Source organism: Sebastes fasciatus, chromosome 5, assembly GCF_043250625.1.
Source record: "Sebastes fasciatus isolate fSebFas1 chromosome 5, fSebFas1.pri, whole genome shotgun sequence".
Classification (NCBI taxonomy): Eukaryota; Metazoa; Chordata; class Actinopteri; order Perciformes; family Sebastidae; genus Sebastes; species Sebastes fasciatus.
The window spans coordinates 6,402,506-6,419,212 of NC_133799.1; the positions used below are offsets into that span (position 1 = coordinate 6,402,506).

The 16,707-nt window shown below is 39.4% G+C and overlaps 1 protein-coding gene across 4 annotated transcripts in view; it reads right to left on the reverse strand.

The window, feature by feature from the left end:
- rabgap1l (RAB GTPase activating protein 1-like) overlaps positions 1-16,707 on the reverse strand; it is a 154,500-nt gene that overhangs the window by 9,387 nt on the left and 128,406 nt on the right. For 3 of the 4 annotated variants that reach the window (XR_012593846.1, XM_074634745.1, XM_074634746.1), the window contains 2 exons: positions 4,169-4,261; positions 650-760 (listed from right to left, as the gene is read on the reverse strand). Coding sequence is in view for 2 of the 4 variants with exons in the window: in XM_074634745.1 (XP_074490846.1) it covers positions 650-760; positions 4,169-4,261 (204 nt within the window). In the remaining 2 variants the exon portion in view is untranslated. Of the gene's footprint in view, positions 1-649; positions 761-4,168; positions 4,262-12,286; positions 12,674-16,707 lie in introns of those variants that run through there. The other variant, XR_012593847.1, reaches the window with a different exon arrangement.

Here is a 16,707-nt window from a genome sequence, read left to right on the forward strand (position 1 = left end):
TTCTGCTCCTCCTCATGGCTCTGTTTTCAGGCTTTAAAAAATCTAGCCTGTGACAGGAGACTTTGGCCAATCACAGGTCATTTCAGAGAGAGAGCGTTCCTATTGGCTGTTCATTCAACAGAGGCAGCTGTCAATCACTCGCCAACTTTGATCAAACGGTCAAACTAAGCAGCGCTGATCAAATATGAATCCATATTCTGTTACTGTAATGACTATTTCTGGTCTCAAATGTTTTCAGAAACATCTTGTAGTGTACTGTTTAGCTGTAAAATGAGAAAGTTTACTCTGGCTGGTGGGCGGTGCTTTGTATTTCCTCAACTGATCTCAACATTGCTGCAGGGTCACAAACTTTCTCATTTTATTGATTGACAGCTGCTAAGAGACGGCTGGCTCCAGCTCGGCTCTGATTGGTTGTTTTCCTCCGGTCTGTGAAATCTTGCAGATGCCATTAGGAGCACCGGAGGACACAGAGGCACATGATATTTTTTCCAGATTATCTGTCTCATGCACTACTGTCAGGATATAGTATAGTAAAAATAACTTTTTTTTAAATCATATTTGCTCAAATTCTACCCACAAGTAGAAGTTGACACAGAGGAAGCAGACTATATTGTGGGTTTGAAAACATCCTGAGGAGGTGCTGTGTTACCTGGTCAAGGTCGTTCCGAAGGGCAATCTTGCTGGTGACCAGTTCATGGGCCAAGTCGTCATTCTCCTGTTCCAGTCGCATACTGGCCTCTTGAAGACGACGGTTCTCCCTCTGGACAAACACACAGTTGGACAATGTATCAGTGCATGTCATCTAAACTTCTAAACGGATCACATGTTCAGTGCACTTTAGAGCACAGGCTTCCTTTTGATAAACTGATCATGTCAGGAATCTCTGAGAAGTGAGCGCTCAGTTACGTCTGAGTGTTGTAATTCTGAAATTAAATGAACAGCTTTCGGTCTGGAAAAAAAAAAGAAGCTTTTATTGATCAGGAAAAGGCAGCGGCCACTTTTCTATTTGTTTCAATTACACACACACTCCACATCATCTTAAAGTCCCCATTGTAGACCATTAGTGGAGTCTCATGACTACTGGTCTGCCCTTAAACAGTCTCACATGACGGCCATGCCTCAATGGGACAAAACAGTTGTCACGGTTTCCATCGGTCACCTGACCTCGATATCCTGTCGCCCTAACGATGACCTCTTTTACCCTACACTAACTTCACCCACACACATACAGGGAATATAAATAAACTGTATAGCTAAGCTGAATTGTTGGAGCACCTTTTTACATAATGATGCAATTATGAAAAAGCAGATCACAAATGACAAATACAATTGAACATCTATAAACATAGACACACAGTCACATGCTCTGGAGACCGATTAAATTAATCTCTTCCTGTGAGCATAGAAGTGGGGGGTTTAATTTGGGCAAACAGAGGAAAGACCTACGTCGTATTAGTTAGTGTGGGAGGTTCTTCTCTGCTGCATGTTTTAGTCTTCACACTAAAATCTTCCATAGACTACCTTTCAATATCTTACCAAACAGTCTACTTCAGTCAACATGGCCAGCTCATATCAATCAGAAAAACATATAAAATCTCACACATCAAAGTTTAATATCTAGGAAAGATCAATTCAAATGAGTAAAAGCCGTAAGCATAAGAACCTGTTCAAAATCTCTTACATTAAAAGCTTTGTTGGAGCAGAGGCAGCTTACCGTGCTGCTGTCCACAGTCACAACAACAACGTCTTCACATCGAGCCTCCAGCAGCACAGACTAAACTTTAACACATGATCCTGAACGGAGTTCCCTTCCCAGCCTCTCTCTCTCTCTCTCTCTCTCTCTCTCTCTCGCTCTCTTTTCAATGCTTTTATTTTGTTTTAAGATAAACATTGAAAGCAGCCAAGAAAAAGTACAACTGGCCGAATAAGTCACACATACATTTTACACATATAAAGCAAACGAGACCCGTAAAAAATACAAACGCACACCCCAAACACGATGAGTACATACCTGAACCTGGAGTATAAACAATATGAAAATGTTGAATTACAATAAGCATAAAGTAACTCAAACCTGTGCTAATTTACAAGCAGCTACATTCCTGCTTTGTCTCCTTGTTCTGTAAGAAAGTCTTTCCACTGGCTGCAGAGGAGATGGCTCTGGTCCAACCTCTTATCAACAATAAAAGTCCTTCCTTCCTTCCCTCCAGAACCAGCAGCTTATACAGCGCTGCTGTTTACGCCAACATATCACACTGGTTGTTTGTGTGGTTCATAGTTTCACTTGAATGTTTAATACACATGGGTGCTGGTGAGAAAATTCTTTTTGACTGAACTTTTTTTACTGGTGTTTTGTTGGTGATGTTATGCGGTGAATTCTGACGATGATTTTTATCCCTCCCAAAAGTACCAATTAGGGCTGCACGATTTTGAAAATAATATCTAATCGTAATTATTTTTGACTGATATTGCAATTGCGATATGAGTTGTGATATTAGAGGGTATGATCATTTTCATTATCAGCATTATTCTCATTTTCATGGAAAACATATTCAAATGATTATGGGGTGATTTTTGCGGGGATCTGTACCAAACAAAGATGTTTTGTCTGTAGAATATTACGTGTAGGCCAGGATATGTTTTCTAATATTCACGAATATTTAATTATAAATGGTATTTTGACACACATTTCGCCTTTAACAGATATTGCGATTTCCTCCTTCTCCTGCAATTCAAAATTGTGGTAGGCCATATTGCCATTTTGATACCAATATATGTATGAAAAGTATAAAATAAAACATTTTACCTTCAAAAACGATGCTATTTCTCTCCTTACTGAACAAAAAACTTGTACTTATTTGAACTATCCAACTATATTTTCTTCGTCCTGGTGATCGACACATCTGAGTGATGCTGTCACATGTGCGTTAGCATGTTGGTTGACGATGGAGCAACTCCGACACACCGTCCTCGTCTTATAAGTTACACAACTTTCTCTCTTCTTTGCTGTTGTAGTTGACCGGGAACCTGCAGGCGGGTCTTCCAGCTCTGCCGTTATATTTATGCTCACCATATGGTGCCTTCAAATGAAACTCATGAGCTTGTGTTTACAACATGGGAAGTTGTGTACACGATATACTTGGCATTCAAGTGATTAAGTTGTGAGAATACCGCTGCTAAGCAACGACAATATTAACGTTATTGTTGGCGTCGAAAAGCCACAGAAGCTAACAATTTAGCAATCCGCCACCCATGAATACAAGCACTTCTTTTATTTTTGTCTTGATTCATATTTTATACCTACGACTTTTGGGATATTTCATCAAGCCATTCAGAGTTTTACTGACTAGTGAACAACTCACTGATGTGTTTAACTAAGAGAGAGCAGGTTTCTTGTTACAGTATAATTATATATAATAGTATATATATATAGCTATTCCTTTAATTTGTATGAAAAATCTGCAGACAATAAAAATGTTATCCGTACAGCTGTAATTATGTCGGTTTAAACGCGAGAAAAATTTTGGGGAAAAAAATAATTAAACTGTTCCCTGAGCTGACTGTGTAAAAACAAAAATGATTTAAAGAGGACCAGGAGGAAAGGAAAGAAATCCTGACACAACCGAACAAATGAAAGGACGAGATGCTGTCTGTTGACTGTTTGAGTTTGTCTGAATCTCTAAATATCTGCCTCACCTGTATCTGTTTTTACCCTCTGAAGATAAAGACACTTTCAGCAGCCAAAAACCCTCTGACAGCACCGCGGCAGCTTCGCCCAAAAATAAATGTTATAGATGTCTGATAATGATAAAAGTCTGTGATGTGTGAAAAGTCTTCTTTCCACAGGAGATGTCTAATCTTAGAAACATGGCTATTTTTAGCAAAAAAATATATCAAAGACCCAAGCATTTTCTTACCATCTCTAAAACTCAACACTACCTGAGAAGTTATTCAGTTGAAATGTAGAGGAAACGAGGTTGCTCTCACGGGAATATAATGTATGCGATTTTGTAATGTGTAACCAAAACCGACCTGGTAGGGTGAATAAAACAATGTATCACAAGTAACGAATGTAAGAAAAGTAAGATATCTTTTATCTAAACATTAGTGTGTGTGTGTGTGTGTGTGTGTGTGTGTGTGTGTGTGTGTGTGTGTGTGCCCGTCCTACCTGGAATCGGTCGATGGGGTCTTCTTGTTGCAGCTGGCTCTCTCTCAGTGTCTGATATTCCTTCTCAAACTTCTTCAGCTTTTTGGTTGGAACCTAAAAACACCAAAAAAAGTCATTATTTTAACTTTCATGCACCCAAAGCTAACTGATCAAATTTCAGCACAGTCCATCAGTTTGAGAGACACAATAGGGATTTGTGCTAAAGCAACCATTTGGCTTTTAATACTGTTAAGTGAAGCTATTTGCAAAAGAAGTCATCATGCTCAGTAGTTGCCACAGAGATGTCTCTTCTTTTCTCAGTGGGATTCAAACTAGAAACCATCTAACGTCTTTACTGCCTTCTCCTCGAGACAAATACTTCAATTGACAAGTGACTAGAGGGGTCAGAGGTCAGCCGCATCTAAGAGTCAGTAAAGAACAACATCCAGTTATTCCTCGTATACTGTATTTATGGTACGGTACATATTCAACAGGGCATGTCAAAAATATGTCAAGATGCTGGGTGACTTTACTCAATGAACAAAAACTCCAGTTTTGAGATCACTAATATTAAAAGGAACTGAAAGGGTCAGAGGTCACAACACATAGAGAAGACACTGACAGATATCCTCGTAACACAAAGTTAAATCTAACTGAACTAACTCTAAACATTGCTGCTGAAACATTGTGGTACTGTGGATCGTGCTGCAGTTTCTATTTTGTATCAGCTCTATACATATTTATGAGCGGTACATGTTTCCGTATGTTGTTCTCTACGTGTGCTATTTTCACACTAGATATGATGTGAAAATCAAGAGACCCACATTGCCCATTAACATTACATTTGACTGTAAATCAAGCACTCCCCTTTATTCAAAGAATTGTTCTCAGACAACAGAAACTTTCAGTTCACACTGCGAGCTACACGACCAAAAGTCGTTCATTTCCTACAACGGAAACTGGGATGAGCTATGGACAGAGTTGGCTGAGCTCTGATGCAGCCAACGAGATGAGCACTTTGCCTCATTGTGTTGCTAACAGGGCTGTCAAAGTTGATGTGATTCAGAGGTTGTACTGGGCTGTTTTAAAGCTAGAGTGAAGATACGGGTATCATATGAAACTAGAAAACCTAAGGAATCCATTGGTACCAACCATGTCATAATAGCTTGTCGTAAAGTTATGCTAAATTTTAGCAAGGAAAAACGGGCGTGGCCATTTTCAAAGGGGTCCCTTGACATCTGACCTCAAGATATGTGAATGTAAATGGGTCCTATGGGTACCCACGAGTCTCCCCTTTACAGACATGCCCACTTTATGATAATCACATGCAGTTTGGGGCAAGTCATAGTCAAGTCAGCACACTGACACACTGACAGCTGTTGTTGCCTGTTGGGCTGCAGTTTGCCATGTTATGATTTGAGCATGTTTGTTAGGCTTTATGCAGTAACTATGAGGGTTTCTGGACAATATTTGTCATTGCTTTGTGTTGTTAATTGATTTCCAATAATAAATATATACATACATTTGTATAAAGCAGCATATTTTAATCGATTGACAGCCCTAGTTGCTACCAATGCAGTTTCATTCAGTAAACAATATGTAGCCCTGCAGGTAAAGTGCAAAATGGGAGTGAATCGTCTCTGTAACTTCAACAGTCTATGATTTAAATGTTTAAAATGAGTTAAGGCACAAAGGACGGGAGGCTGTCATTATGCCCACACTGATTAAGTCTTTTAATATACAACCACATTTATTAAGCGGAGTAAAACAAGCATACTATGTTTTTAATTATGTCCTGTTGATTATTAAATTCTTCTGCATGTCTCAGTTTTGAATCTGTGAACTTCAGTTATGGCAGGTTCGATATAGAAAGACCACAGAGAGTTAAACCGTGTTCACTGAAACTGCCAAACAATGCAAACATAAAATCTGTGACTTTCTTTTCTGCATCTTGGAAGTTCAGTTCACATGAACATAACATAAAGTATCTGTCAAAACAAAGGAAATTCAGTTAGTAAGCAAACAATGTTCTGTGTGGTGTAACTGTCTCTGAAATTCACTTCAAATCAGCGTTGAGATCTTAAAGGTCATGTAACTCCTATACTAAAATAAGACTTTCAATCTAAGTTATGGAGTGAAAACACCCAAAATATCAGCAGTGAAATATGAGACGACATTGATGACTGACTGATTGAACTGCATCTGTGTGTGTGTGTGTGTGTGTGTGTGTGTGTGTGTGTGTGTGTGCGTGTGTGTGTGTGTGTGTGTGTGTGTGCTTCAGGTGGGTGGTAATGTTATCTCCCCTGGGTGGAAACAGCGTTGCCATAGCGCACACAGTTAGGCCTGGGGATTCCAGGTCAGTCTCAGTCACATGACCCTCTCCTCTGAGACTGCTGTGTGTGTCGAGTCAAGTACCTAATTCACTGTTATATGGCTGCAGTAGTATGCCGTTTATTTCTCGTGTGTCTTGCATGTGTTGCGTTATGTTATGAAGTTATGGAAAGAAAACTGAATGGGTACCCACGAGTCTCCCCTTTACAGACATGCCCACTTTATGATAATCACATGCAGTTTGGGGCGAGCCTTAGAGTCTGTTTCAGTTTTAGTTACTTTATTACAAGGCTTTGTTGAATACTCGATTCTGATTGGTCGATCACAACGTTCTACCGTCTGTTATTTCTTTATAGCAGTTGCTATAATATTGCATACAGTTGCATATTGCTATGTATAACAGACCGTTGCCATGGCCCAGTTCTGATGTTAGACTCTGGCGGAGAGTTTTTGTGTCAAATTATTGATTTCTGAAGTAAGTAGCTGTGTAATAAGCGGGATAATGTACAGCGAGCGGGTCATTGTTGTGAAATAAACCCTGAATATAACATAATAACTGGTGCAAACTTCTGCTGTTAACTCCAAACAAACCAGAAACATAAAATGCATCACTTCTTGTGTGGCAGAAAAGTGTTACAAGACATTCAGTGTTCAGAACAGTGAATACAAGAGCTTTCATAAACTGAGTACAGGTTGGATCACTGCTGTTTGGGAGGCATCAGAGGAACACACTGTGCAGTTATCTAATGGGGAATGTTGGGGATTGTCATCTGTATCTCAAATGTTGCTGCTGTGACAAATTAATTTTCCTCCAAAATCAATAAATATCTCTCCTCCCTGGTTGTATAACTTTGAATTAAACTCATATACTTTGTCACAGTCTGCTGCAGCCTGGTGTATATACTGTATTTTATTTATACTGTCGCAGTTCTTTACAAACAGTGATTTTGTCTTGTTTTAGTCCATCACTGGTCTTATAAAATAAAAGTTTGATAACAACATAACAATGACACATCAGCCAGTTTGGTACTATTAAAAATGGGCTTGAAATTCACAGTATTTTGACTATGCATGCACACACACGCTTTCTCAGCAACTGTAATCTCTGCAATGACAATAAAGTTGAATCTAATCAAGACAAAACAAACAGGAGTAGAAATGTCCCGGCTACAAATGAAGATCATCGTGGAGAATGATTCAATAAAATGCCCCAATAAACAAGTTAAAAAACAAAGCATTGTATTACAGATTTCCTTCATGAATAAAAACCAGTTGAGGGACAAGCTGCTTATTCAGAGTCCCTACCAAGGCAGTCGTTACCTGTCCTTCTCACTGACCTGTGGGTTAACCCTTGACCTATACGACCCAGGAACCACTGACGTGAATGAACGTCTATCTAACACCCCAGCAGATAACACATCACACTCATTCTGTTGTTATCTGTGTGGGAAGAAAGGGCAGCCTGGTCTCTGCAGGCTGGTCATTAATCGTTTTATTGTAACAAAACAATAGAACGTGGTCTTCCCCTGCAGGCATCTACACACCACGGCTTACACTCATGGTGCTGGGAGGTGTTTTGGATGCCACCAATCTATTAATGAATCCAATTTTACTCATCATAAATGTTTTAACTTCAGCTATAGATCAAGAAGTGAACCACTGGGCTGCTGGAAATTAAAGTTTTTCCTACTTCTTGGTGATATTTAGGAGATAAGAGAATAAAATTTGAATGTCACAAACTGTCATGTTTTTGTTTTTGCCTCTAAAATATTGTTCTTGTTTGGTTTAAAAGGCCTCTGAAAAACAATTCCCCTCATCATGGTACACTTAATCTCTATTCTGACACGGGAGTGATAGAAGTCTTTTGTGACCTGATCCATCAGTCCAACCTATAATTTACACAGCTCATGTTTCACCAGTGAAATACGACCAAAGCAGACCTTTCAAGATTATTTGATTAAGTAGATGTGGTTTCTTTTGTGGGCTTCTCGGATACATTTTCTTAGTGATACACAACAAAATTCAAGGACCAGCTTCCCTCTCAGGCCACTTGTGTGTGTGTGTTGAAACCTATGTGCCTGAAACAGTCCTAGATTAATGCCCAAAATGTAAACTAAATGCAATAGAGAAAGAGGAGTAGAGACATGTGACGTGTGCGTTTCCCTGAGAATTTAAACACCTCCAGATTTGCCGTTTCTGATTTTGAGACTCGAAAACACCCACATGTTTCTAAAACCCACCTCTAGCTTGTGCTTTCACCTCCTCTCACACACTCATTTATGGCCTTTAAGCATTCTCATACAGAATCTACCACCAACTAAAGACTGGTTGTGTCATATTTTCCAAGTTACCCAGGGCTGTGCATTAACTTTTTTGCACATAGCACTGGTGCTACAGAGGTGGAAGGTTTTGTAGCACAGGCCACAAAATTGATTATAATATTATTGATATTAGAGTAATCAGATTACTCTGATTGGTCAATCACGGCGTTCTACGGTCTGTTATTTCTTTACAGCAGACCGTTGCTATGGGCGCAGTTCTGATGTCAGACTCTGGTGGACCATTTTTGTGTAAAGTTTTTGATTTCTTAAGTAAGTAGCTGTGTAATAAGTGGGATAATTGACACAAGGGGGTTTATTTCACAACAATGACCAGCTAGCTGTGCATTATTGCTGGTATACAAGGCTCCAGACTAACTTTTTTTCACCGCCGTCCCAGAACCATCCTGAAAAATAACTCTAAATGTTATCCTTTTACTTTGTTATCATCATCTATTGTGTTTATTTGCATAGAATCACACAATTCAAATACTTTGGAGATAAATTATTGTATTTTTATTTAAATATTTGCTTTGATTTAAACAATTAAAAGCTGTGTAGTTAAACAGGTCATAATTTCCTCTCTGTTATCTATTTTATATTGCTGTGTAAACTTCTCCGTCAAACAACTGGATTTATTCAAGTTTCTCGCCTTCATTTTACAAGATAACATAAGAACACATCCTGATAACGTTAAAATTTACCTTCGCCCAATACTCATTTTTACTGAACAGAGCCTGAACGCATCATAATGTAACCAACGCAATGTGACCTCTGTTGAAATTAGCTGTCGGCTTCGTTATTTAACCAAGCAGGACGGTGCTGCCCACCAGCTGCTAACAGGAAACAGCTAACGTCAACTAGCTCTCCCCCTTGCCAATTATCCATCTCACACTCTTATCTCCACACCACCAACACATTTTGTTTTGTTTTAGTAGCATGTCGTGCGCCTGAACAACTACATGTGCAGTGAACGAGATGCTACCATGACTCTACCAATCGTGATGTCCCTGCCTCAATATTCTAATAATACTTATCACTATGAGTTTAAAATGATCGCACTGTTGTTAAACACCGAGCAGAATTACTAATATCTAAGTCCTCACAACACTGAACCCTGATTAGTTGAGAGGAGCAGATTTTAGAGATCAGGGTCAGCTGGAGAACAGCAGCTGGTGGAGATTCAGTGTTTTGCTCAAGGACACTTGAGCATGTTGGGGGGTTGAACCTGGTTCTCCTGCTGATACAAAATGCAGAACTTCAATAAAGAAAGAAGAGGCTTTATCAGTGATATATGTGATTGCATAATACAGGAAACAGTTCATCTTTTAGAACAGATCACAACCATGATTTTGTATTTTACAACGTTTAAGTGCTGTTCTCTTTGAGTTACACATTAAAACAGAAATCATCTGTCTAGCTACTGATTATGCAACCTGCTGCTCTCCAACACCCCTTAAACACACAAACACTACAGCATGACTGTGTGCAATGCAAAACCCAGCTGTGCTTACCTGTTAGAGGTGAGGCTTTTATTCAAACATACAGACCCACTACAGCTACAATCACACAGGATCCACAACTCAGTGACCCTTCCATATAAACGGCATCAGAGTGCTTCCATTTCTCAAAATCTGTTGTTAACTCCCCCAATTTGTTGATGCTTTTCAGTCTGGTTGTCACTCTAGTTGGAATTAAAAAACCATCTCATCAATGAATATATAAATATGTTGCGAAATATATACAACAAAAAGACACAATTACAAAACTCCCTGACTTTCCCCTGCCTTCAGAGAGACTGCTGCCCTTTACATTGATATTTTGTTATCATTATGTAGCTGATATATTTATCCAGAGTGACTTACAGTCAGTGAAACTGTAGAATAAGTTACAATTCTCAGGTCACCAACATCACAACAGTGTTACAGGAAAGGGTAAAATTCCCCCTAATATATTCAGACATTCCCAGTGACTTTCCTCAAATGGAAAACATGTCAAACGTCATGCTCTGTTGAGTTACAGCTAGTGAGCATGTACAGGACTCAAGGCCACTTCAGACAGCAACACACATGGTTGCTGATAGACACAAACACATACACACTTCATGCATCCTTGTACTCGTTTCACAGAAGTTACAGTGTAAATATTAGAGGCCAGTAGGGGTGGGAATCATCATTTGCCCCACGATACAATATTATCACGATACTTAATTCACGATAGGATCTTATTGCGATTTTAAACATTTTGCGATATGCTGAGTTTTGCGATAAGATATATTACGATTTATTAACTTTTATCAGCTGCAAATTATGCAGTTTGTCAACATCTGCTTCATTTAATAAGATACAGTTTGCACTCTGTTCATCTCAGAGTTTTCATTCACATATCTTGAGGTCAGAGGTGAACCCTGAAAGACAGAACAGCGGCGGGTCATCGGATCGTTAAGAGGTTAATAGTTTATATGATAAAAGATCGACTTGACGTCTGTGTATCTATACAATATTGCCACGCAAAATACCGCAATAATATTCTGTATTGATTTTTTTCCCCACCCCTAGAGGCTAATAGTCTGAGGACAGAGGGGCCACACGCCTGGTGCCGCAGGAAATGGTACTAGGCCCACTTTTAGATTCCTGACCTGAATCCCTGCAGCAGAAAATGGAATTGGTCCCAAACCTCCAAGCCGAGATCACACACTATAGTGTTGTACTGGGTATTATACTACCAGAAAGAGACTGTCTGTGTGTGTGTGCGTGTGTGCGTGCGTGCGTGCGTGCGTGTGTGTGTGTGAAGAAGGGTGATCTGCTCTTACATAAAGTGGCAGTCCAAGTTTGAATATTGAAATAAGGAAGAAAAAAAAAATGGACACCACAGGAAAAACTAGGCCATGGAATTAAATTACCCATGTGAGGGGGACACACACACGCACACGCACACGCACACGCACACGCACACACCCAAGGTCTCCATTGATTCCAAATTTGTATCAGTAATAGAAACAAACTGAGTCACAAACGAGCCGTGCGTCTGGACTGACTAACAAAGCTCTGTAACCTCAAACATCAAATACACTTTCAGTAGGAACACCACACTCACCCACACAATCTCACACACAAGTCTACATCGACCTCATGGAAAGAAACACGTATGTTCTGTGATATCTAACTTTTTCCACCTCTGTTTATGAACAAATCTATAAGCAATACCAGAATAAAAAAAGAGAGAAAATTGAGAAAATAAGATCACAAAAACAACCGACAACAACGATCGGTAACAGAGAAGCAGGTGAATTCCTCTTTCAATTTCTCTTATCTAAAAACTGCAAGAGATAAGGCTCAGAAGGACTAGATGGGAATGTCTCCCATCAGAGTTAAGTACGAATACATCCAATACACCCAGAGAGGGATGAAAGAAGGAAAGAAAGAAAGACAGTCCGACAGAATGACAAAGACAGAAAGAAATAAACAAAGTGACGAGAGAACAGACCTACCACCGGTCTGGGAGCTCTGAGAGGTCTGGAGTGGGCGACCAAGCGAGCCAGGGTGTCCTCCTCACCCGGTCGGTCGACTACATGAGCGTCGTACGCCACCATGATGGACACCTCCTGCATCATCTTGACTCCTCTTGCTCCCAACAGCAAGGAGGAGGCAGAGGATGAAGAAGAAGAAGGAGGAAAAGTGGCAAAAAAGGAAAAGGAGAGGAGTGCAGCTTTCTCTCTGAGAGTGGAGGAGGCGACTGGCTGCTTTCAAGAGTCCCTCAGGAGCTGAGCCCCGCCCACTGAGAGGAGGAGGCCGGGGGGGGAGCGAGAGGCTAGTACAACACACCTGTTTGTTTCTCCCTCTCCCTCTCTGTAACGCTAGAAGTGTGCGACAAAGGAGAATGAGTTTGCTTTTTCTTCCTTTCCACTGAGTGAGTACTTCCTCCTCGTCTCTCATTTGTGCCTCTCTGTCCCTCCCTCTCTTAGACTCTCACTTTACGTTGTACTCAGGAGGTTTTTCTGTTTCCTGCTGCTGGTAAAAATAAAGATAAAGGCCTGTTTACACATCTACTCTCTCTGTGTGTGTGTGTGTGTGTGTGTGTGTTTAGAGGTTAAGAGAGATAGGAAGGAAGTTGTCAGATCAACCACAGTGACTTGTCGTTCATAGTTGTACATCGTTCCAACAGTAAAGCCCAGGAAGTGAAGTGAAAGCGACTTCAAGGCTGTCCTGGATGATGCCCGTCATCCCATGGGACCCCACGGCGAAAAACAACCTGACAACCTCTCTGTGGTGATGGCAACAGATTCCCCTGTTAGGGGAGATGCATCAACGGCAACCATGGGTTCATCTCTCTTTAGTTCTCTTACTATGAGCCTTTTTGTTTTCCCTCTATCCTGATCACATCTGGCTGCACCATGGAGGTCCATTTGCCAATGTATGCTTCGGTGAAGTAAAGTGTCTAGATTTTAGCCCTAGTCTCTCCTCCAAAACAGATTTACTTAGTCTTAATCCTGATGCATTCTGCAGCTGACTGTGTTTTCCTGTCATCTCCTTCATGCATGTGAATTTTAAGGGAGAATTCTGCATATATAATAGGAAGGGGTGCAATAACTGATTTACTAAGGTTCTTGCACTTTGTGAGGGCCACTATTGAGTGGAATATTCTACGCCACTAAAGAGAAAACACACATAAATCAGGTGAATTAAAAAGGAAAGCAGTTGTAGCATAACTAGGGATGCACCAGTTGTAAACTTCTAGGCTGATACCGATGTTTAAAATAACAATTTGCCCGTAATACTATGGCAATACTGATGTTTATGCTGTTGTTTATTTTGGTTTTGCTGTAATTTATTCCCATTTCGTGCCTGGGAAAAAAAAGACCTCTTCATTATAAAAAAATAATGTTTTAACGTCATTCAGCATTTCATTACACTGCCTTTGAATGGGTACAAATAAAATCATAAAAATGTATGAAACAACCTTTAATATAACCTTCGTTCACATGAATATATATATATATATATATATACATATATATATATATATATGTATATACTGTATATATATATACTGTATATATATACTCTATATATTTATATATATATATATATAAATAAATAAATATAAATAAATAAATATATATAAATATATATATATAAATATATATATAGGTTTTTTGTTTTTTTTAATAACTGCTTCAGCCTTTTTAGCTGCTATACAACTACCTACTCAATGAGAAGAATGTTTCAGTACTTAAATAGCCCATCAAAAAAATATTTGTATTTTTTATATTTGGTGCATCCCTAAATAACTTTAAGTAACCTGTGTTCTAGAGAAATCTCAATGACAGCAAAGAGTGACCACATTGAAAAAATATCTAATGAGCCACACTGAATTATTCAACTAAAATACATTAATAATATAAGGAACATATTAATAAAACATTTCTTAAATATATTCTAGTAGTACAATAGTACATAAATAATAGATGACTAAAATGTATTATTATTATGTTCACAAAACTTGAAGTTGAACTAGACTTGAAATTTGAATCCCTATAAGCTGGGAGTTGTAGTCTTTTAGGAAGATATTTTAAGCGTTAATTTAGCTGCATTTACTCTCCTCCGTAAATCTGGCCCTCTGAGTAGTAGCTTAATAGAAGTCAGCTAAGATAACATGAACAAACTGTTTTTAGCTACCTTGCAGGTTCATCTACTGTTAACATCTGTGGCCGGTTTAGGTAGATAGATATTTATGAGTCCTTTCGGAAAGTCATCATGTGCCATACATTAAACATCAGATAAATAAAAAGACAACTATAACACCAGCGACAACACCCGTCCACTCGAAACTGTCTCAGTTTACGCATGAAATATAAACGCTGCTTTCACAAAATGGTCTGCATCCATCCATGTACAGTAGGTCTTTCTCTGGGACTCTATATATCTTTCCTTCTCTATAAATTATTCTGTCTGTCTGCCTCTCTGCACACATCCTTCTATCTTCTTTCTCCCCAGTCTGTTAAAGTTTTGCTTCTCTGTTGGAAGGATTTGGTAAAAAAAAACGGATTAATCAGTCAAACCCTGAGCAGCAAATGAATATACAACATCGCTCCCCTTTTTTCCTAAAGTCCTGAAAAGTCATCGCTCCAGCTGCGGTCGGGCGGATGTTTAAGAAGGCTGAGAAATTCAAATTCTTCCCATAATCCCCAGAAAGGCTAAGCCACCCTACTGCCCGTTGTGTTCATCAAGCCAAGGTGCCAGTGAATTCTTTCGATGTTTTAAGCAGCTTACAGAGTTCAGCTGATCGGATTTAGACGTCGACAGAGAAAAATATGTAAAAAGGGGGGTGAACAGAGAGCAAAGTGGCTTGGACAGGCAGGATTCCCCCTGCAGGTCTTCCAACACTCTTCCAAGGAAAGCATCTGCTGTGGCTGATGTGGCATGCTGTGATCTGTTGGTGTACTAGTTTGGGTTGGCTGGATGGTTAGTGGCAAAATTGGGCAAAATTGGGCAAAATTGGGGAAAAGTGAGGAGTGAAAGAAAAGCAAGACTTTCTTATGTTAGTCCTTCTCATCACTCACAAATCTTTGTATTTATCTCTCTCCGTCTGACTGACTTTCTCCATATACTTTTATCCACAGGGAATATTATATTTTAAAAGTTAAAAGAGTGACTGGTTTAAAAACATGGCAGTAGAAAGAAGACGTTTTTAAGGAGAAGAAGTTAAAGACCTCAGACACCTCGCACACACAGTTTTGATGTGTAAACCTTGGCTATTAGGATTAGGAAGTATAATGTTTAAGGCAGTGGTTATCCTCCGGTTCTGAAAAGTAAAGCCAATGCTGAAGTGCCTTAAACTTGCATTCTTTCTAACAGCCAGCAGGGGGCGACTTCTCTGGTTGCAAAAAAAACTCTGATTGTATAGAAGTCTATGAGAAAATGAGCCTACTTCTCACTTGATTTATTACCTCAGTAAACATTGTAAACATGAGTTTATGGTTCCAATTTCTAGTTTCAAGTCTTCTTCAATACAGCATGATGTTCATTTAGTAAATTATGGTCCCATTTAGAGTCAAATAGACCATAAATGGGCGTGGGTAACTTGTGATTGACAGGTCAGTTGTCCGCATTTTTGTCTTACAACTTTAACCTTTTCACAGTGTGTTTTCAGTTCATCAAAGTTAATTGTAAAATTTTTGGTCGCCTAAAAATCACTTAATCAGCATCTTCCTTAGCTCTGCCATCTTGTGTCAGTTCTGGTTGCAAAAAAAACAATGTGGCAACGGCCAAAATGCTGAACTCGAGGCTTCAAAACAGCAGTCCACAAATCAATGGGTGACGTCACGGTGACTACGTCCACTTCTTACATACAGTCTGGTTTATGTAGTGTTTTGGTCAATCACTTCTCTAAAATTCCCTCTGAGTTTCCTCAAATTTGTAACCATGAGTCCAACAATGTCCAGCCTAAGGCACTTCCCTGCATTCCTACAGGGTGACTGAATATTTGTGATATTTCTATGAACTGAGCAGGAAACGATACAAGTTCAGGACCCAATCAGACTGAATGAATTCAACACAGCTTATGTATGTGTGCTTTTTTATGTGTGTGCGTGGGGGAAGTGTCAACAAAACAGCGACCAGGCAAAGAGAACATTCAGCAATAAACTTGTGTAGGGAGGAGGAAAAAATAAATACGCCAACACAAGAGAAAACTGAGGAACAGCAGGGGAGTGAAAGATCAGCGAGGGACGATCAAGAGATGAGCAGAGAGAGACACAAAGTGTTCCTGTCTATCCTGAGGCTAAGTCATCCTATCAGACAGCTCACTTCACCCGTCATCAGCACAGTCTCTCTTCATTCAGTATTTGTGTTTTGATGACACTTTATTTAGTCAGTTGGTCTGTGTGCAATAATCCTATAAATGTGTTTA